Source organism: Mastigoproctus giganteus, chromosome 9 (assembly GCF_048544385.1).
Source record: "Mastigoproctus giganteus isolate SK-2022 chromosome 9, ASM4854438v1, whole genome shotgun sequence".
NCBI classification, from domain to species: Eukaryota; Metazoa; Arthropoda; class Arachnida; order Uropygi; family Thelyphonidae; genus Mastigoproctus; species Mastigoproctus giganteus.
The window spans coordinates 196,761,488-196,776,660 of record NC_143583.1 but is presented as its reverse complement, the minus strand read 5'-3'; the positions used below and the strand labels follow the sequence as shown (position 1 = coordinate 196,776,660).

Below are 15,173 nucleotides of genomic sequence, written 5' to 3'. Positions count from 1 at the left end.
CTGGTGGTTATTTTAGCACATACAGCTTACCCAACAGCTAACCAGTTGACTGCTAAGCTAGTTTAAGAAAAAATTCCCCAGGGGCCAAAAAAATATTTAGCAAATAATTTGATTAGTAATTCTAAAATAAATATTGTAATGTCAGTGTTGTCGTTTTTTTGCTTAAAATATCAAAAAAATAAAAATAAAAAAATAAAAACCCTCTTTTTTTTGTGTCGCATATATGTGGCTGACATAGCTCAGTAGGTTACTTTATTTCTTGAGAAGCCTTGTCGGCCACACACGTGTGACACTATTACTACATACATATGAAGGTCATTTGTGATTAGTTTATTGCATGCGCAGCAAGCATTGCAATAAAACTAATTGCGATAAGATAAACTCTCAAACGACGCAATAAGTTTGTCAGTATTGTTAGAGATTTTGTGAAAACAAGTTCGTTAGCACACTGTATTATCCGTCATATAGTGCTGTGTTTTCCACAAGTTTGAACAACTGTGTTGTAAAAAAAAAAAAAAAAAAAAAAAAATCTAAAAAGGAATGGCTAAAAAAAAATTCGTAAAATAAGAGGAACTGAGAGAAATTGCTGGAATTTACAACTAAGCAGAGTTAAACTTCTCTCAGATACACCGCTGTCGAGTTTTTTCAGAAGTTCAACTTTATCTGTTATGGACATAACAGCCCAACGAGAGGCACTTCCTTTATGCATTGGAACCATGGCTGGGGCTAAATGTGAGTAGGCTATAATAATAAATGCAGAAAACCAAGTAGAAATGGCTTGCCAGTGTTTATGAGTTCACGCCAACAGCTGATGCTGCAACCAATGCTACCAAAACGGTAGCGGCAGGTTGGTGCACTGACCCTGGGAAATTTGAAATTACGTTCACAGAAATTATGTCTGAATTAGCAGTGGAACCAGATTACTGGTGGCCAGATTAGTGATGGTCGACCTGTATATGATATAAAAATTATTTCTTGCATCCAGTTCCTTTGTAACCACATTGTAGTATTCAATCAAATTGGTCAGACAGGACTTACCCTTAGCAAACCCGTGCTGTGTCTGAGCTATTACTGCTGTCTTGTCTAGGTGATCCTGTATCACCTCTTTAACCTGTGACACCATTATATTCCCCAAAACAGAATTTAAACTAAAAGGGATATAATTATTTTGTCACCCTTTGAACCCCCTTTGATTGGGGATACATTTGCACATCTCCAGTCCACGGGGACCTCCACTGACTCTAAGGATGCTCTCATAAATATGGCTAAAGGTTTGCTTACTTCTTTTGCTGCCTCCTCCATTATAACCGAATAGATTACATCTGCCCCAGGTGCCTTTTTTACATTTAACTTCAACAATTTCTCCTCCACTTTGCTCCCATTTATTGCAAAATCACTTAGCTCCTGTTAGAGTTTGATAAACTTCTGTCATTCCCCTCCTTTGATTAACTGCTCATGTGTGAATGTAGATGCAAAATACTTATTCAGTTTATCAGCTACTTGAGCAAGATCATCAATAGTCGAACCATCTATGTTAAGTGGACCAATCTGATTCATCCCCTTCCTTATAGAGTTTACATAAATAAAGAACTCTTTGCCATTTTTTCTTTGTGTCCTTTGTCAAAGATTTCTCGTAATCTGCCTTTGCCTGCCAAACCTCCTTTGTGACTTGATTAAAAACTAGCTTATATCTGCCATAGGCTTCTGTGTTGTCTGATAATTTATATGCATCCCATGCATTTTTCATCTCTAACACAAGCCTCATTAATTCATCCAACATCCATTTAGGCCTGAACCTTGAACTGTATTTCTTAGTTGGTATGAAAAGCCTAGTAGCCTCCAGATTAAGTCCTGAAGGCTTCCCATTTAAAATTCACCATTGGTAACATCATCAGTTGATCCCACTGTACTGAATTTAAAAACTGAGACCACTGTAGTCACCTTTATGAAAACAACAGCCCTTCCCTTTACCCTTGATAGTAGTTACATCTTTAAATAAATCCACATAAGTACACTGTGATCAAGGGTAAAGGGAAGGGTTTTTGTAAACCTCTAGGTGATTCAGTTATTGGCAAATTCTTAAGGCATGAATAACACTAGTTTAGAAATTTAAGTTTGTTCACTGGGGTTTGAATTTCAATAGGTCCTACAGCCAAAATATGTTGCTGTGATTTCAAATATGACTCAGATTTTTTTTGTATCACATCCAGATACATCACAATTTAAGAAATAAAAAAGTATTGTTTTTTTTACGAAGGTATATTACTTTGTTGTATTTAGTAATGACAAACTGATAGGATTGCATTTTCATATATCAAAAAATACGTAAATACTAACAAGTATTAATCAAAATTCTGAAACTTTCATTAATCAGACCTTCGTCTCTTTGTTTGAAAAGAATGTTTAATCATTTTTCTTTAATGTACAGTGCCAGGTTTCTTTCTTTTTAAACACCAGCAGTAGTTGGCCATCGTGCTTGTATTCCACCTTCCCTGGTACCTCTGCTCCATTTCCTTTATGTCCTGATGGAATCTCTCCCCTTGTTCTTCGCTCATCTGGTCAAGATTTTTGTGGAAAAAATCAAGATGGGCATGCAAAAATTGAATTTTGATGCTCACATTGCAACCTAAATTGTGAAGCTTTTCAAGCATATTTTGAACAATTTTCTCATAATCCTGTGATTTATGATTTCCTAGAAAGTTTTCCATTACACTTTTAAAAGCAATCCAGGCTTCCCTTTCAACATCAGTCATAGTAGTTTCAAACTGACTGTTTAAAACCAATTTTCTAATTTGGGGACCAATGAAGATACCCTCCTTAAGTTTTGCATCAGATAAACCAGGAAATTTACCAAATGCACTTAAAGCAGTTGCGATCCTTATTCAATACTTTAACAAATTGCTTCATTACCTAACTTGATATGCAGTGGAGGTAAAAGTATTTTGGCCCCGGGTGCCAAGCGAATTCGAGGTGAAGCGTTCAAAGTGCGAATATATAGCGATCTTTCCCAGTGATAAAAGTTCATTTTAAGTTATATCGTTTTTTACTGGAAGTTCATTTATAATTCAGTTCTATACTTGAAAAATCACAAGTAAGAACAAGGAAGGAAACTCACCTTTCTTTTTCATTACATATATTTACTCTATTTTACTAACCAACTAACTTATCTAACCGCTTGGCCTCCTTGCGGCACTGCTCCTGCCTCCCCGTGGCGGGGCCGGAAACTTGGGAGGGAAAGTCAACCTCCCAGGGCAAAAAGGAGCCTAACATGGACTACGACAATTACCCAGAGCTTGAGCAGCCTAGGCACTGATCCAGTACCATCAACAATGCTGATCATGAAATTTCTCACGATGTAACAAAGTCTAAACGACTGCGTACAGACACAGACCAACAGGAATGCCCATCATTCCTTATCTTACATAGTCTGTCGGACAAATCTATGAGCACTCTCTCACCATTTCTTATACAAAAATGTTTGGAAAATGTGGCGAGCTCTTCCAAAATGGTGAGAAGACTAAGATCTCGAGACCTCTTGGTAGAAACAGTGAGTCATGCACATTCAGAGACTGTTGAAACTAACAATATTTGGCGGACTACCCATTCAAGTTACCCCTCATGCAACACTAAATACAGTAAACCCCAGCTATTCGCGGGGATTACGTTCCGGAGAAATGTCGCGAATACCGAAAACGCAAATACTGAGTTATGGCTCCCATAGTAATAAAGGGGTTCCGTTCCAAAGTATGAAATATATAAGAAAAACTAGTCTAAAATTTTGTCTATGTATGTATTATATGTACCTTCATAATATGACTATGTACATAGACAATACATAGTGAAATGCAAGCATGTGGCATCGAAATGAAAATAAGAAACAATTTAATATTAAATGTAACATTTATTAGAAATTTCAAACAAATCTTTCAAACCAGCGCCTTTGCTAGCAAAAAAACTTATCCCACCAGTGCTATCACCAGTTTCGCTAAAGTGTTGATAAAGGAGTTTTGCATTTTCACGAATGATGAGTGAACTTAATGGAATTTTATTTTGAGTTCGGTCTTCTATCCACAGATTTAAATCTTTTTCAATTTTTTCTAATTTAACATCACGAGTTACAGAGCAAATTTTTGAAGCAACTAGCGTGTTTTCACGGACACTGCGGCGGATTTTTTCTTACGATTTTTTGATTGATCGTACCGTTGACTCATTGATTTTATGTTTTGCCACTGAGAAGACACTTTCACCATTATAAATTTTATCTAATAACTCAATTTTATTCACTAATGTCATCACCTTCTTTGATATTTTCACATTTCTCTTGTTATTCGGAGCCATATTTTTGTAGGGGTTAGAAAGAACTTGTCCACAATAAAGTCACTTTCTTCCGTTAACACACTAGAAAAAGTCTGTTTTACACTGCAAAACGGTAGATTTATCATTTTTGTAAGCATATAAATTGATAAATTTATGCAATTTATAAGCATATAAAATAAAAGCAAACAACGAAACCTTCCATAACAAGCGCATAACACATACTGAACAAGGATTAGCGAGAAACAACCACGCTCGCGATTTTGTCACCCCTCTCCCCCCCCACCCACTGAGCGCTGTTTTGACCGGGAAAGATAATTTCAGCCACGCCCATGTTTTTTTATGGCGGAAAATATTCACGGCGCTTTAAAATTCACATTTTTTTTAGGTTTCATTTTATATTAAATCGGCGATCGCGAATATGCGAAACCGCGAATACAGATACCGCGAATAGCGGGGTTTACTGTACTTCCAAGGGAGTAATTGCAGAGTGGGATCTGATAAATGTAACAGAAGATGAACTGGCCCAAGAACTCAAACATCAGAAAGTGATACAAGCCAAACGCATCATGATCAGGAAAGATGGAGAACTTGTTCCCACCCGCAACATCATTCTGACATTCGGAACACCTATCTTGCCATCCAGTGTCAAAGCCGGCTATCTCAACTGCCGAGTACAACCCTTTATCCCGAATCCTATAAGATGCTACAAGTGCCAAAAATTTGGTCGCGCACAAATGGCTTGTCGAGGAGATCCAGTCTGCCCAAACTGTGGGTCGAAAGAACATTCGCACACAGACTGTGACGCCAAAACACCGCACTGTCTGAATTGCAAAGGCATGCATCCAGCCTACTCCAAGTCATGCGATCTATGGAAAACTGAAAAAAAAATCCAAAAGTACAGGATAGAACGAAAAGTCACATACCAAGAGGCAAGAAAGCAAATTATGCTTAACGCACCTAAGAACACATATGCAGCAGCAATGCAAAAATACCAAACAACAGCAACACAAACTGAAGTATCAGTTCCCCCAACCATGTCGATTGCAGACTGGGCCCGATCTGTACTGTCACCATCAATGAAACAGACTCCAAAAGAGCAAAAGGTAGTAGATAGAGCCAACAACACCCCTGTCACAGTCCCACCAGCAACCCCACATAGACCATCAGATATTTCAAAGTCAAAAACCGACTCAGTTACAAATAGGAAGACAAACAATATCACTTCAGTAAATATGGACACTGATAACAATACTGACCCAAATGAACCTATCCTAGATCTTCATGCAGAAGATGACATGGATACCGGACGCCCAACCTTTCCAAGAAAAGAGAAAATGAAACTTGACCGCCACAAACAGCCTGGGAATAAAAAAGACTCAGAATCTTCCTCAAGTAACAAAACCAAATAATGCACCAAATCATACAGTGGAACTGTAGAGGAATTCGCAGTAACATTGATGATATCCACAAGTTAATTGATCATTACCATCCCATAGGCATCTGCCTACAAGAGAAAAATTTAACACGTCATGTATCACTCTCAGTTAAGAATTATGCACTCTTTAGAAAAGACAGAACTGCTACAAATAATGCTCACGGAGGGGTAGCCATACTCATAGACTCACGAGTACCTTGCAGATTAATTCCTTTACAAACCTCCATCAAAGCTGTTGCAACACGTATTGTGATTGGTATTACTTTGACAATTGTTTCTATCTACCTATCGCCCAATCACTCCTATACCATCCATGAACTAGAAGATCTTATTCGGCAGTTGCCAACCCCTATCTGTTTATTGGGTGACTTCAATGGACACCATCCATTGTGGGGTTCTCCCAATGCAGATGGATGAGGACAACTTATCGAACAGCTTGCTGACAGACAAAATCTGACTATACTAAATACTGGCTTGCCAACTTACATCCATCTCTCTACGGGTAGAACTTCTGCAATAGACCTTTCGATATGCTCTCCGATCCTCTTCCCTAGTATTGAGTGGACGGCCCTCGACAACCCGCTAAATAGTGATCCCTTTCGGCTAAAATGTAAGATTCAAACAGGACATTCAATAATTTCCCAAAACTACGTAAAATGGAAATTTCACAGAGCAGATTGAGCAAAATTCAATTCCCAAGTGTCCTTTGATGAACAGATAATCGAAACCTGTCCTATTGACAGAGCTACTGATCACATCACAAGACAAATACTGGCTGCTGCATGTGCTGTGATTCCACAATCACAGACAACAACCCATAGAACCATAAACTATTGGTGGAACGAAGAGTGCAGAGGTGCAAAAAAAGAGAAAAACCGAGCATGGAATCTGTTTCAAAAATATCCCACCACTGCCAATCTTATAAACTACAAGAGACTCAGAGCCAAGGCCCGTCACATTAGGAAGAAAGCTAAAAGAGAATCTTGGATTCGATTTGCGAGCTCGATTAATAAAAATACTGATTCAAGAATAATATGGCGGAAAATAAAACAACTAAGTGGCAAAGTTCCCCGATTATCCTCTCCAATTCTCAACTGGAATGGACAGGATCTTTCTTCACTGCAGAGAACTCGTTGAGACCGATGAAAGCAAACTCAACTTACCGAATTCAATCATTACAGATGACAAAACATGGTGTTTTCAGTATGACCCAGCAATGAAACAACAAAGTGAGGAAATGAAAGTCAGCAAACTCTTCCAAAGCTAAAAAGTTCATCAACGTCAAAAATCAAAACCATCCTCATCACTTTCTATGACATCAAGGGAATTGTGCACAAATGGTCAAAGTATTACTGCTGCCTGCTATCTGGACATTTTGAAACATTTTTTTGCAGAGAATCCATCATGTGCAGCCTCAGTATGGACAAGACAGCAATTGGTTCCTCTTGCATGACAATGCACCAAGCCACAAAGTCCTTATTGTTTGGGAGTTTTCAGCTAGCAAAAAAGTCGCACTTCCGCACCCACTGTATTCACCTAACTTAGCCCTGTGTGACTTCATTTTGTTCCTGAAGCTCAAAGCAACACTGAAAGGCTATTATTTTCATGATATCAACACCATTCAAAGAACTGTGACAACAATATTGAATATCATACCAGTCACGGCCTTCCACCAGCTCTTCCAGTTACTTCATGGTTGTTACATGCAGTGTGTGGATGCGGTAGAAAGTTACTTTGAAAACACTAAGGTTAGTTTACTCAAACATGAATATTATTTTTTTTCTAGCATCAGTCTCATTTTCCAATTGCCTGTGTATTTACTAATAGCTGCATGACTGTACTTAACTTTTAACATAATGTTTGGCACTCCAAGCCGAATCATTATGAGATCAGTGTCCTTAACCTTTCACTGACTTACAAAAGTCATCAAAGTAGTTAAGGACTATGGTGGTTCACTAGATATTTTGAATTTGAAATGTGAGCCACATTTCAAAAAGTTAAAAATATCACCATAGGAAGATCATGAAATTAAAAATTACCTGTGCACAGAAAATTTACTGTGAAGAACCTTCTGTTTAAACCTTAATTCAGATAAGCAGGATCATGATTATCCAAGATTAACAGAACCAAGACCTCGGATATCAGAAACCCATCTTTTCCCAGGTGCTTAGGATTTATTTATTACTCTACAATATTTATTCTTATGTAGTCACAATAAAAATATGTATTTACAAAGTAATTTAAAAGCTTTTTTTAGATAATATCAAGAACAAATACAGATTAATATATAAAATGTACTGCATATGGTATGTAGTAGGCATTAAATTAATAAAGTTATAATTTTACTCTTTCTTATGTCATTTAATAAAATTTCTTACTTCTAAACTTACCAGTTGATAAGTTTACTATTTTTTAAAATTAACTGCAAAGTGTGCCAGTTATTAGACAAGCCCAAAAAAAGTTTTCCTTGGGATGGTCATTCCATATAACAAGGTTGAGCATATTTGTAATTAATCATGACTTTTAAACATCAAAACAAGTGAGAAGAGTATATGCTTGTATATGCTTACAAGCTTGAGCATATTTGTAATTAATCGTGGCTTCTAAACATTAAAAGAAGTGAGAGAGTATATGAAATATATTATATGCCATATGATGTATTTATTGACATGTTTGTTGCCGATTACTAACATGTCAATTATTAATATTTATGAATGTGATTGCTAGTTGAGAGTGACATGACCCATCAGGCCACATGCAATCAAATTAACAATTCCAAGGTTTAACTTCTAACATTATTTATTTTATTTATTTGTGTTTGTTTTGGCAGGGCAGCTCAGTTAACAGAAACTTCAGTTAATGGAAGCTCAGATAATGGAGGTTCTATTCTAATTATAATATTCTTTAAATTTTAAAGTTCAATCTCATTTATCTCTGAACTGCTGCCAGTGGCATTTGTTGCATTAGAAAATGTTGCACACTTTCCTGAACTTAAACCTACACTCTTTTTTACTAAAAGAAAGGAGTGGAGACTTAATTGGAAGTTTTTACACTCCTTTCTTCCTCTTCCCATTTAGAAGAAAGGTAATACGTCATGGAATTGCTAAGAAGTCAATAAATTCCTGAGATGATTATGAGCCACTAATAATAGAATAGCTCTGTGATACTTGTATCTTTTCAAAAGAAATATGGAATATTCTTCATAACATTTTCATAATCAGGGCATAAAAATATAATAAAATCACCTATTTTAGATTTTGGAGGAAATGAGTAAAGTACAGTACAATTAGCCTTATTTACCCGATATTAATCTCATCAAATATCCAGGTTTCTCTGAAGTCCTTTCTTTCTAAAGTCTTCTTTTCTTTTAAGTCTTCTTCATCACTTCTAACAAAATCTAAAAAGTCAGGACCAACATCAGCAATTCGGAAGCGAGAATCAAATTCTGGACTTCCAGCAAGTGCACTTGCCAAAACTGTATAAATAAAGAATATCCTTTTAATTACATTAATTACAAAGGTATTCATATACATATATATGGGAAAACTGTTTAAGTACATGCATATTTATTTATATATCAAATAAATAAAATTAAGTTTTATAGGTAGGCATTATACAATAACATATTAAAGCAATGTTATTCTTTAATACTATGCTCAATTATAAGCAATTAAAAGAGTTCATTGAATTTTACCTGAATCAGGATGAGAGCTGCAATCAACTGCAATTGGTAAGAACAAGTTTTCTGCTTCAGAACTGCTGACAACTAGATGGAGGTCACATGGTTTTTTTTTTCCTAATCTTTTCATCTTATGGAACAAATCAAAGCCACAAGGAACTGTCTCTGAAGAATAAGGAATACACAAGGATTTCCCAATATTATCACTGCAATAATACCGTCAGGCGCGCGGGTACATAAGTACACGTGCCTTGAGTGACCGGGGTTCAAGCCCGTGACTACTGAATACGGTGCTGTTTCTTGTATTCTATCTTGTGAACTCCTCTGACCGTTTGGTCATCCTGGAGTATAAACAGAAAATTTATTTAATTTATTTATTCATCACCACATGACACCTTGATTATTATATGTGGCTAGGATGGAACCCTTCTGCAATGTGCAGTTCCTTAAGCAAATGCTATAAATGCCATAATTACCACTTGTTTATGGAAAGAATTGGTACCCAGAAAGTGCAACCATTTCCTAGAAATAACATCAATAATCTTATACTGAGTGGACAGAAATCATGGGAAACCTACCTAGTAATAATTGGAAGGCCCACATTTCGCCTGGATAAGAATAGGTAGGCCCACATTTTGCCTGGATAAGGGCAGTTGCATGGCAAGGCATTGAGTCCACTAGTTCACGAAAGCATTCCACGGGTATTTCCAACCATTCTTGCTGCACCGCTGTCCATATTTCCGTCGCATTCCTGGGTGGAGGCCCACAGCTCAAATGGACCTTTCCACGGTGCATCTCAAAGATCCTCCATAGGGTTCATGTCTGGTGAATGGGGAGGCCAAATCTGTAGAATGCTTTGAACCATGTTCTGGTCACTACAGCTCCGTGGGAGGCACATTGTCCTGCCGGAAGAGTCCATTGCCCTGTGGGTGCATGATGACCATGAAGGGATGCAGATGGTCTGCAAGGATGTTAGCATTAGCATTAGTAGAGGCATTTGATGCAAGAAAGCAAGCTTATGCAACATCAGCCAAAAAAAAAAGAAAAAAAAAAAAAAACCCACTTCCACTTCACCCCTCTGTTCGTTCAAAATACCTGTCCAGCTGAGCCTTAAACTTATTTAGGCTATCAACCTCCACCACAAGGGATGGAAGTCTGTTCCACCAACCAACCACCCGCTGGCTAAAGGCAAATTTCCGCACGTCTATCCTACATCTGTCTTTCCTCAATTTGAATTTATGCCCTCTCAGGTGATTTTTCTGAGCTAGAGGAAAAATCCCATCAGCATTGAGCATGTTCAAACCATTGAAGGCTTTATACACCTCTATCAGATCACCTCATTGGTGCCTAGTCTCCAGACACTGTAATTTGCAAAACTTAAGCCTTTCTTCGTAAGAGCACCCCTTTGTTCCATTCACTAATCTTGTTGCCCTTCTCTGTACTCGTTCCAGCAGCTCTACATCCTTCTTGAAACGAGGCCTCCAGACCTGTATACAGTACTCTAGGTGTGGCCTGACCATTGCCTTATACAATGGAATAATCACCTCCTTATCCCTGCTGGAAAAATTCCTGTATATCATTGACAACACTCCATGAGCTACTCTTGCAGCCCGTCTGCACTGCTCAGAGAACTTCATATCTGCCTGCACAACCACCCCCAAGTCCCTTTCATTCTCTACCACTGTCAGTGTAGTACCACAGAGTTGATACGTTGCTCTGGGGTTGCTGTTTCCCATGTGTAGTACTTTACATTTGTCAATGTAAAGTAATGTAATGTTCATGTAACCTGGACCATTCAGAGATGCATCTAGACGTACCAGGTCCCAACATGTGCCAGTTGAACATGCCCCAGACCATTAGCGACCGTCCACCTGGCTGAACAGTTCTTTGTTGACAAGACAGGTGCACAGCTTCGTGCACTTTCCGCTAGATAGCAGCTTTCCAATCACCCTATACATGAAAATAAAGTAAATGAAGGCATTGGTGTTTTTGTGGAAGGCTACTGAGATACTCTGTATGCAAGTACCATATATGGGTTAAAGGTCGGAAGCCAGAAGAAAACTGGCTAATATACAGACCAGATGTAAAGAAAATAAACATTTTTTTTTTTTTTTAAATAGGTAACATGCTCAGGTAGCCGATAAACTGAATGAGTATTTTGCATCTACATTCACACATGAGAAGTTATTCAATGAGGGGAGTGCCAGAAGTTTATCAAACTCTAACAGGAAGCCAAGTGATTTTGTAATAACTGAAAGCAAAGTGGAGGAGAAATTGTTGAAGTTAGCATAAAAAAGGCACCTGGGGTGTATGAGATCTATCCACTTGTATTACAGGAGGCAGCAAAGGAAGTAAGCAAACCCTTAGCCATAATTATGAGAGCCTCTTTGGACTCAGGGGAGGTCCCCATGAACTGGAGATGTGCAAATGTATCAACAATTCATAAAGGGGGTTCTAAAGGTGACACAAGTAACTATAGACCTGTTAGTTTAATTTGTTTTCCAAGGAAAATACAGTAATGGAATCACTGGTTAAAGAAGCATTGCAGGATCATCTAGACAAGTCTGCAGCAAGAGTTAAGACACAGCATGGGTTTGTTAAAGGGAGGTCTTGTCTGACCAGCCTAATTGAATACTATGATGTGGTCACAAAGGAACTGAATGCCAAAAATAATTTTGATATCATATTTAATTTCAGGAAAGCTTTTGATATTGTTGCACATGGAAGACTGCTGAAAAAATTGGAGAGGTATGGCATTAAGGGTAAGTTGCTACAATGGATAAAGGGATGGTTGAGTGGGAGATAACAGAGAGTGGTAATCAATGAACACTGCTGTGTGGACAAATTATTATTATTATTATAAATAGCTATATGGTGCAAGGAAGCCTTGGTGAGCCTTTTGCTGCACCAGCTAAAAAAAAAAAAAAAATTTCAAAACTTTGAATAACAAAGGAGATAAATCAGAAATTGGAAATTACAGATCAACTATCTTGCTATCCCATATCTACAAGTTGTTCACAAGGTCATTACTAACAGATTAAAAAGAATACTTGATGAGAATCACCATAATGCATAGTAGTTTAGGTGAATATCCTAATAAACTATATTGTCAATTTTACGTGGTATATGAGTGGTATTAAATATAATAATTATCCTATTCAGTTGAACCAACCAATGATTTACCAACAACAAATTTTAAATGATACCCATTCAGGGAAATAATCATAGAAGCTTCCAGACTTTTTTATACCAACTTAGATATAATACTCAAGGTTTAGACCTAAATCGATGTCAGCTGAACTAATGAGACCAATGGCAGAAAAAAAAAATACAGGTGATGCATATACAGAGTGATTCAGGAGGAATAGTAAATATTTTGGGAGGTTATGGTATCAATTATTCTGAGTAAAAAAGTTCATATAAACATGTGTCCAATTCTCAATGGATGTGGAGATACAGCTGTTTGAAATTGGCATGCACAAATCCATTATATGGGGTATTAAAGAATGATAAATGATTTATTGTTTGCATTTATTGACTTTTTGAATGATACAAAACACAATTGACAATTTTTTTAAAGTTCACAATAAATGTTCGAAAATCCCACCACCAACCACAATGCACTTTGCCACTCTTGTGGTAATATGATGTGTTGTTCTTCTGAGGTCATCTTGGTGTTCTTTAATGAGGGCAGCAGTATCCAAAATGCGAGCGAGGAATTCGTCTGTTGTATTCACCTTTACTTTGCATACTGCACTTTTCATCCATCCCCACAAACAAAAATCTGATGGAGTGAGGGCTGGAGACCTGGGTGGCCAGTGAACAGATCACCGCAGCCATCATTCACGCAAAGTTCGATTTAGATATTTATCACTTGACGGGTATAATGTGCAGGAGCTCCGTCATGCTGAAAGTACATACCAATCCATGTAGCCAAGGGAACATCCTCCAATAGCAGTGGAAGTTCATTTTGTAGAAATTCTAGCTAAACAGGCCCTGTAAGATGATTTTGTAACACAACAGGCCCAATCAACTAATTGTCAATAATACTGCACCACACATTTACAGAGAAGCAAAGTTGAAAATTTGTTTTTACAGTGGCATGTGGATTTTTGTCTGACCAAAAATCATTGGAACTAATGACATTATGAGCAGGAGATATGCAGACTTACTGAACAAGTACAGGTCAACGTTGAAAAAGAGTCATGAGTTAGGGTTAAATTTGAAAGTGTCTACAATTCTGCCAAGACATGATTGGAGGGAGTATATGATGAGAGCCTTGTAAATCAATTCAGCCCTGGAGGAATTGTGCAAGGCTCATGGGGTAGAATTTTTCTCAGCGTGGTCTGTGCTTGTTAACAGGAGAGACTGCTTCTACAGGGATAGGATAGGATACACTTAAATAAAAAGGGTGCAAGAGTGTTTGCTGATGCTTGTTTGCTCAAGGCAGCGATCGGTGAGTCAGAAAACTGCTAGCTTGGGGGGGATTCACAGACTAAAAGGTTAAAAATAGCCACAGGCAGAGGTGAAAGTGATTCTTTCACTGCCTTCATTAGAATGAGCAGTGGCCTAGAGGGTGAGGTGTTGGGATATTCAGGGACTGGTGGGAGTCATCATAAAATATACTCCCTCCTATCTGCCCAGACATGATAGGAGGGAGTATATGATGAGAGCCTTGTCGATCAATTCGGCCCTGGAACGATTGTGCAAGGCTCAAGGGGTAGAATTTTTTTCAGCCTGGACTGTACTTGTTAACAGGAGAGATTGCTTCTACAGGGATGGGATACACTTAAATAGAAAGGGTGCAAGAATATTTGCTGATGCTATCGAGGCAGTGTTAGGTGGGTCGGAAAACTGCTAGCTTGGGGGGAGACAAAGACCAATAGATTGACAGTAGCCACTGGCAGAGGTGAAAGAGATTCTTGCACTGCTTCTATTAGAATGAGCAGAAGCCTGAAACACAATATGCATGGTATTTCAGAGACTGCTGGGAACCATTGCGGTACAAGTAAACACATGGGTTGTGTTAGGGTAGCTAAGAATAGAAACAGGTGCAGGTATACTTGTGTGTACACCAATGCTAGGAGTTTAGTAAATAAATTTGATGAATTTGAGGTATTGCTCAAAACATCAAAGGCAGATATTGTTGGGATATCAGAGACGGGGTGTCACACAGATATAAGGGATGCAGAACTGCAATTTGGGGAGTACAACGTCTACAGAAAGGATAGACAGGATAGGAAGGGAGGAGGGATTATGCTATTAGTTAAGAAACACATAAAAACCAAGGAAGTGAAGCCAGTCGACATCGCTGGACAGTGCAGTGTTGAGTCAGTTTGGTGTGACATAAGCATTGGGAGATCAAAATTGAGAGTAGGAGTGTGCTATAGGCCTAATGACTCTGATGAGTATAATAAGGAACTGTACAGGGAAATAGAGTGGGCCAGTAAATCAGAGAGTCTTATAATGGGAGATTTTAATTTCCCAGATATTGACTGGAATTTGGGGGCTGGTTACTCACGCACTAGCAGGGCTTTTGTGGATTTATTGGATGATTGTTTTCTACATCAGCATGTTCGGGAGGCAACTAGAGAATCTGCATTAAGAATCTGCAGATAAATGAACCACTAGGTGGCAGTGATCACAGTGTGCTGAAGTGGGATTTACTCAAAGAGGTAACTACCATTAGGGGTAAAGGGAAGGGTTATTGCTTCCGTAAAGGCGACTACAATGGACTGAGAC

The 15,173-nt window shown here is 38.1% G+C and overlaps 1 protein-coding gene across 1 annotated transcript in view; it reads right to left on the bottom strand.

The window, feature by feature from the left end:
• Nucleotides 1–15,173, bottom strand: part of LOC150081006 (venom factor-like) — a 785,003-nt gene that overhangs the window by 476,944 nt on the left and 292,886 nt on the right. Inside the window, exon 18 of the mRNA XM_090382066.1 lies at nt 9,053–9,227. Coding sequence (XP_090238192.1) covers nt 9,053–9,227 — 175 coding nt within the window. The remainder of the gene's footprint in view (nt 1–9,052; nt 9,228–15,173) is intronic.